This window comes from Propithecus coquereli, unplaced genomic scaffold (assembly GCF_000956105.1).
Source record: "Propithecus coquereli isolate 6110/MARCELLA unplaced genomic scaffold, Pcoq_1.0 Scaffold46, whole genome shotgun sequence".
NCBI lineage: Eukaryota > Metazoa > Chordata > Mammalia > Primates > Indriidae > Propithecus > Propithecus coquereli.
In genome coordinates this window covers 4,149,927-4,158,318 of record NW_012150396.1, presented here as the reverse complement: position 1 = coordinate 4,158,318, position 8,392 = coordinate 4,149,927, and the positions used below count along the sequence as shown (strand labels likewise).

At 40.2% G+C, this 8,392-nt stretch overlaps 1 protein-coding gene across 1 annotated transcript in view; it reads right to left on the bottom strand.

The window, feature by feature from the left end:
• The window catches only part of CFI (complement factor I), a 46,031-nt gene extending 41,769 nt beyond the window's left edge, over positions 1-4,262 (bottom strand). The window contains exon 1 of the mRNA XM_012655129.1: positions 4,149-4,262. Coding sequence (XP_012510583.1) covers positions 4,149-4,205 — 57 coding nt within the window. The 5' untranslated portion in view covers positions 4,206-4,262. The remainder of the gene's footprint in view (positions 1-4,148) is intronic.
• Between the last annotated feature and the right edge of the window lie 4,130 nt (positions 4,263-8,392).

Here is an 8,392-nt window from a genome sequence, read left to right as displayed (position 1 = left end):
CAAATAGCCATTAGAATGACAAAATTGAATAACTCAATTTTGTTCCTTCATCCTCACAATCATTGTGACAACATTTTAAATTTTGGAAGTGGAAAATTCAGGAAAATGTAATACCACAGGGGTGAAGAAAGGAACTGTACCACCTAAAGTGAACTTGAACAATTCCAATGCATAACATATGTGAGTCCACCTATGTTAAGTCTAATCTGACAGTTGACCAAATTCACTTCCAATTATAATACAATGTCTATTAAAGGATAAGTAAAAAAAAAAAAAGTGCTCATGTGAAGTTTACATTTGTATTTTAAAAAATCAACAGCAGACCCAGCAACTGTTAATTGTGCTATTCAATACAATAGCCATTAACAAAATGTGACTATTAAAATCAAAATTAATTAAAATTAAATGGGAATTGTTTCCAGCCAAGATAGAGTAATAGGGACCAAATTTACCCTCCAGCCTAAAACAACCAAGAAATGGACTAAATAACAGAAAACAATGGTTTTTAAGACACTGGACACCAGGCAAGGAAGGGTAGTAATCCCTGAGAGTTGAGAAAGAAATGAGGTGAGCCCTGCATTTGTTCTATTTTATTGCCTTGAGAGAGTTTTCAGGCCGGAGTATAGAGAGGGGAAACTTGGGCTGAGCCCAAGAGACTCCTTGAGTTTAGGAGAAAGAGCTGAGAGTCTATGGAGATGAAAGCAGCTGTACTTTGCTGATAAAGAACTGGAAAGAAGAGAGTTCTCAGAGAACTCTGGAGCTCTATAGAAGGTCCCCTTTGAGTATTTAGCTGAGTATTCATCAGCACCTACGAGTGAAAAAACTGGGAGAGGCTAGGGAAAGAACCACTGAAAAGAATTTGAGGTAGCAATGGCCATGCTCAAACAGCTTGTTCTCACTACTCAAACTAGGAAACTTACCATTCTTGAGACATTGGGTGGAGTGTACAGAAGGATCTTGCCCTAATAGTGTGGAATAATTAGTCCTAGATTGAGTACTGTTCTGATCCTACCTAGCAAAGCTTAAGAGCAAGACCTGAAATCGGTTTTTAAGTGACTAAACTGCATCCCAGAACGAAGCTCAATATTTGCAGGAATAAAAAAAAGATCCATCATCCAACAAGATAAAATTCATAACATTTGGCATTTAATAAAAATAATAGGGACGCAAAGAAGCCAGAAAATATGACTCATAATGAGGAGAAATATCAATCAATTGAAACTGGCCCCAGGGACCGTTTTCATGGAAGATAATTTTTCCATGGATTGGGGGAGGGTGTGTGGTGAGAGGATGGTTGCAGGATAACTCGAGGGCATTACATTTATTGTGCACTTTATTTCTATTATTATTACACGGTAATATAAAATGAAATAATTATACAACTCACCATAGGTTGGGGATCCCTGTCTTAAGTCAAACACTTTTTGACTTAAGGTCTATTTTTTCTGGTATTAGTATAGCCCATCCCAGCTCTCTTTTGGTTACTATTTGCACGTATCTTTTCCAGCCTTTGTTTCTTTGTATCTAAAGGGAGTCTCTTGGATCATGTTGGGTCATGTTCTTTAAAAACTGATTCTGCCAATCTCTGCCTTTTGATCTTAATCTACTTCCATTTAAAGTAATTGCTGATAAGGATTTACCTCTGCCATTTTGCTATTTGTTTACTGTATCTCTCGTGCCTTTTTTGTTCCTCATTTTCTCTATTACTGCCTTCTTTTGTGTAGCTGATTTTTTCATAGTGAACCATTTTGATTCCCTTCTCATTTCCTTTTGTGTATATATTTCAGATATTTTCTTTGTGGGTACCACGGAGATTACAATTACTATCTTAAATTTATGGCGATCTAGACTGAATTGATAACAACTTGGCTTCAAGAGCATACAAAACTCTGCTCCTATACAGTGCCGTCTCCTCCCGTATGTTATTGTTGCCACACATTACATCTTTACACATTATGTGAGCATTGACATAGATTTAAAATAATTTTTATACAGTTGTCTTTTAAATCATGTAGTAAAGAGTTACAAACAAAAATTATATTGGCTTTTATATTTACCTATGGAGTTCATTGTTTCTTTATATGGTCTTGAGTTACCGTCTAGCCTCCTTTCATCTCAGCATAAAGGGTTCTCTGGCTTGTCGTGCATTTCCTGTAGGTCAGGTCTACTAGCATCTAATTCCCTCAGCTTTCATTTATCTGCGATTTTCTTCATCTTTCCTTCATTTTTGAAGGATAGTTTTTCTAGATAAACAATTCTTGGCTGATAGTTATTTTATTTTCAGTAATTAAAAAATATCATTCCACTTTCTTCTGGTCTCCATGGTTTCTGATGCAAAAAAATTGCTGCTAATCTTATTAAGGATCCCATGACCATGATTAGTTACTTTTCTCCCGCTGTTTTTTTTTTCTTTTTTTGAGACACAGTTTCCCTCTGTCGCCCGAGCTAGAGTACTGTGGTATCAGCCTAGCTGATAGCAATCTCAAACTCCTGGGCTCAAGCGATCCTCCTGCCTCAGCCTCCCAAGGAGCTGGGACTACAGGCATGCACCACCATACCTGGATAATTTTTTCCATTTTTAGTAGAGATGGGGTCTTGCTCTTGCTCAGGCTGGTCTCGAACTCCTGATCTTGAGCGATCCTCTTGCCTTGGCCTCCCAGAGTGCCAGGGTTACAGGCATGAGCCACTATGCCCAGCCTTATCTTGCTGTTTTTAAGATTCTCTTTTTGTTCTTGGTTTTAAGAATTTGATTATAATGTGTCTTGTGTAGACCTTTTTGTGTTTATCTTTCTTAGGATTCATTGAGCCCTTGAATGTGTAGAGTCATGTATTTTACCAAATTTGGGAAGTTTTCGGACATTATTTCTTCAAATATTGTCTGTGCTTTTCTCTCACTCCTCTTTCTGGGATGCCCATTATGCATACGTTAGTATGCTAGACAGTGTCCCATAGGCTTTATTCATTTTTTTTGTCATTCTTTCCTTCTGCTCCTCAGACTAGATAACTTAATTGACTGATCTTGCTTGTTGACTTTTCTGCCTATTTAAATCTTCTATTGAAATCCCTCAATGAATTTTTCATTTTAGTTATTGCATTACACTTTCAACTCCAGAATTTTTTTCTGGTTACTTTTTATAATTTCTATTTCTTTACTGGTATTCTATATTTGTTGATACATCATTCTTTCAATTTTCTTTAGTTCTGAGCATATTTAAGACAGTTGGAGAGAGTGACAACTGCGGTATGGCAGAACAGGGTCTCCCAGCCCTTGTCTCCCCAACAAAAACATCAATTTAACAATCATGTATAAAAACAATTGTGTATAAAAATACCTGATGAGAGTTCCAGGATCCAGGTGAGAGCTTATGGCACCCCAGGGGAACAAAGATAGGAGAAAAGACACATTGAAAAGGGTAAGAAAAAAGTTTCACTTTGTGTCACTCTTTCCCCAACAGAGCATGGCACGATGTTGAGAGAGATCCCTTTGGCTCATGAATTCTCCTGGAGGAAAGAGGGCAAGCCTGGCCCTGGACCCTGGCACCAGGCCTGCAATCCAGAATTATAGGTCCAGCTCCTACTTGGTGCATCATCTCTTCCTGACCTTTCTGCATGAAGTGATTTGTACTCTCATTTTAAAGTCCTTTGCCACAAGAAATTTGTATCATTTTTGGCAATTCAATGTATACTGTCTTGTAACATTCCCTTCCTTTGTGTTTTCAAGTGTTATTTTAAATCTTGCATATTATTTCCACATTGGCATATTTACGTCTCCTTTCTACAACTATACAGTGCACTAAAAGGCTACTGAAGGAAGAGATCAGTCTTACTACTTTCCTAACACTGTACCTTAGACACAGAAAACGCTTGGGAAATGTTTATTGATTTATTGTAATTACAGTAAATCATAGCCTTGTATTAGTAAAATTCTTGTTCCATGTTTATGCCTAGTTCGATGTCTATGCACATATAAACACATAAAAAATTATATTCTTAAAACTCTTTTATCAAGATATTAACATACTTGTTACTGACTATATAGTGGCATTGTTGGTAACTGACCTGTGTAATGTTTAAGTCAACATTATAAGATTTTTATAATCTTTAAAATATCTACCTAAAATAATCTGCATAAAGATTGAATTACTTACCTTGCAAAAACTTAAGTAGAAGCACAAAAGTAACAGAAAAACACGAACAAGCTTCATGTTGGAGGTGTTCAGGGTCTGTGTCTCTGCTGAGAACCTTCTTCCGCTCCAGATGCTCTTTTGAAATTTAATTTTTAACCTCTGAAAAAATATTTCAAAAGAGCAAGCCTCCTAAAGAGCTTTGTACTTTTGAACTCTTAAAGAATCTGGCTAAAATCCAAAGAGTTTTACCGTAACTGAAACCAAAAAATGGCCTTCCCAGTAAATAGCTGAGGGCGGTAACCAATAGGAACTGTGTTTCCTCCAGAAGAGACTGATTTCCCCAACTTTCTGAGGAACAATGCCTCAACTCTGTTTTTCAGGGAAGACAGAAATTACACTGGAAGCAAATTTCTTGTTTTTTTTTTTGTAAAATATCTTTTTTCCCTTAAAGTTGAAGACTACGAGACAGTAAGAATAAAAGTATATCATAGTGAAGGCTATGCTAAATACATTAAAAACTCTCAAAAAAATAGCTCCTTTACCATGCATTGGTTGTACAGTGATCAAGTTGTATTTTCTGAGCACAGAAAACTTTGCAAAGCAAGTATTCTTGTTCTAGTACCAAGTAGGTACTTGCAGATTCATTTGTATTTATGAAATAAGTTTGTGAGAGCAGAAATGCTGACACAGTTTGGATTCTCCAGAAGCAGACTTGAGACAGACTTTGCGGGGCAAGGTGTTTATTAGGGATCAACACCGGTGAAAGCAAGGCAGGGAAAATGAGGGTGAGCAGAGGGAGAAGTCAAACTGTGATTCAGCTTCCACAAAGCCTTGGATTGCCCATGGGCAGCTCAAGGAGTGTGACCTGTCACACTCCTGGCCCAGCAGAAATGGCCGGGCCATCACAACCTGTCTTGCTCAGTCACCCAATATGGGTTGCCCAGGAAGGGCATGCCCTTAGGTGAGGCTGTTCTCTGTAGCTGAGGCAGACCCTAAGGGATCTAACAATTATTTGCTATCTGGAGGTGGTGTCCTCTGACCAAACTCTTCTTGGCCAAGTAGCAAGACCTTCCTCATGAGGGATCTGGGAAACTCATTTCTGTGTCCTTCAGAGTTCATTACTTGCACCACTGAGATCTATTTTCCATGTATACTCCAAGACTGGCTCCTTCAAAATTTCAGTGGGCCTCTCTTCTTGAGAGAAAACAGAAGAGGGCGTTAGTGGGAAAGACTGCAGCCCATACCCTTACAGTTGATCTTGGGGTTGTAGCTGATACTCAGCCACTGCCCCGCTCTATCCATTCTGGATTCCATTCACCTGAGCTCCCACCTCTGTTGGCCTCAGGGGCTTACCTGATGGCATGACCCACAATCTCTTCCAAGAGTGGTCTGAGCCCCTGGTTACCATTTGCTTCTCAAGCCAAGTTGCTGCCTCTGTCCTTTTACTGTTAGAAGAGGCACCCCAGTAGGATGTGTGGGTTCCACACACATTCCTCTCTGCCTGCATTGTATTAATAACAGCAGCACTACTTCCTCTGACATCAGGGTCAATTACCCTCATCAAGACTGTGACTCCTTTCCTGCTGGTCCCTAGACACAGGGTCCTAATGTGCACCAGGCAGCAGACTAAAGCTTATAATTCAGTGGGATTATTGCTATGCTCCTGGCAAAAGTGTGGTCCTTTAGGGACCGAAACCACTAACCTTGCAGAGTCGACAGTTGTGGGGACAGAAAAAAAAAGCCCTTAGTTGGTAAATGGAAGTGATGTAAGTGTTGTCATTCCTGCCTCTATCCCTTGATTCCCAGACCCATGTGTTCTTCCAACTGGGGATAAAATGCTCTATGAAGGTCTTTGATTCAATGCACATACTGTTTCCTGGAGGCCAGCACCCCATTCTCACAGAGTATTGCCTTTGACTAGCACCTCGGCTCTGCACTTAGCAGCCTGTTCCAATGCTCTAGCAGGCCTCCAGCTTCTGAGTGGTATAGGAGGTGACGTGACTAGTGGATTGCACGGTCATAGGCCCGCTCCCACTTCTCCTTTGCTGTAGTGAGTAGCCTTGGCTGGCAGGATGTTACATGGGACCTTGCTGGAGGACCAAGCACTCCGTCTTCATCCGGATCATGGTGCTGAGGCCCTGCAGGCAGGAAAGGAACACCTATACCTTGACTATATGTCCATTCCTGAGAGAATGTACCACTGGCCCTTCAAAGATTGAAGGGACCAGAGGTAGTCAATTTGCCACCAAGTGGCTAGTTGGTCTCCTTCATGAATTATGCCATCTTGTGGGCACAGCATTGACAGCATTGGTCTTTACTGTCAGGATGGGCATTTGTTGATGGCAGTAGCGAGATAAGCCTCAGGTGTCCATGCTATTGTCTCACTGGTAGCCTCCATCTCTGCCACCACGGTCACTTCATTTTGGTGCCCATCTCACCTGCACTGGGGTGGCTGATGACTGAGACTCAGTCATTTTGGCTGAATCATTTTGTTGGGCCAAACTGGCTGAGTCATTTTGTTGGTTATTTAGTGCCTTTTCTCTGATGGATGCTCTCTGGTGTTAACATGTGATACAAAGATTTTTATACTTCATACCCACTCCTACACGTACATACACATTTCTATCTCAGACCTTCTTTGTTCTTGATCTTCAAATATTTTTCATGTCAGGGAAAAAAGATGGTCAGGTAATCACCATTGCCTGTGATTTCACAGATAGTCTAACCTTGGGCCACTTCTTTCCACGCAAACTGGATGACAAGGTGTACCACCTGAATCTCTGCCCACTGGGAGGACTTTCCCTCATCACTGTCTTTCAGAACCACTCCAGAGTGTGGCTGTAATGCAGCTGCTGTCTATTTTCAACATGTACCTACATAACAAGCCAGCTCATATGTAAATCAAATGCAAACTTTCCTGTCCTCCTTCAGCTGGTCATATCAGATTCTACATTGAGCCACAGGTATGAACTGACAGAGGGGCATGGGTACAACTGTTTGGATGATGGTGGCAGGGAGGGGGGTGTCTGGGCTACCTTGCTTTTGACCTTTGGCCCTGTTTGTGTTTGGTTCTGGATGTACCAAACATATCTCTACCTCACACTTTTGCTAAGCCTGCTTGACCTTATGTTTCCTGGGTCTGTTAGGACCCAGCTCATAATGGGCAGTTCTGGCCACATGGTGATGGAGCATCCCATGCTCCCTTATCCACACTTACCAGGAATCAGCAGTGCACAAGACTTTTCTCAAAAGGTGTATAATTCTCTGCTGCAGATGGCATGGCCTTGCTCCGGAACTCCAAGGCCCCTTACTGTGGTTCCCCCACTGGGTCTTCCTCAACACCACACAACGTATTTCCCCATCACTGACATTTCCAACACCACAGGGTGTGCTGGATCACTACAGAAGCCTTTTCTGCTTTGGCAGCTGGAGCAACATTCCTCAGTGTGGAATATTTGCCTCAGAGTCTGAAAAGCCTACTGGGTTCTGTGCTTCCTTCTTTGTTAAAGGAAGTGCAAGATGCAGTAATTTGTCTTTTATTTAGAAAGGATATTCTGGCAAATTCCTAAGCACTAGTTTCCTAAAAATTTTACTTATGTGTGAGGCTTTATTTCCCACCAACTGGAGCACACATGTCTTATCAAAGCATTCAGAATGCCAGCCACCTTTTGCTTATCTGCTCTGATCAAGGTAATGCCATCAATGCAAAACAATGTGATGTTTTATAGGAAGTCAGGATGACCCAGAGTTCTGCAGACTCTATTACGATAGAAGGCGAAAGATACGGCCTGGAGAAAACTTTAAGTATATAGTGTTGTCCATCCCATGTGAATATGAACTGTTTCTGATCTTCTTCTCTGATTAAAATACTTGGAGTGGTTTCAGTTTTCTTGAACAAATCCTTATTGATATACTTTATAATACTGCTAAAACTAGAATCAAGGTTCTTATGTGTAAAAGAAATTCCACTGGAACAAATATTAAACCCTGGGTAAGTGGTAGAATTTCTAAGCTTAGAAAGAAGAGAAAAAAACAAAATGAAAAGACATTTCTATAGCTAAATTACATTAAAATTTTATAACAAAAAAAGCACTGAAAAAATGAACTAAGCATACACTCAGGATATTATTTTTTCAAAACCAATAAAACAAAAGTGGTAGATTCTCTTCCCTTGGGGTGGGGAAAAAGTGATAGAAAATAATAAAGACATAATCAGTAATAAATAAACCAGAAAGTAAAAAGTCTTAGACTTGATAAATAGAACA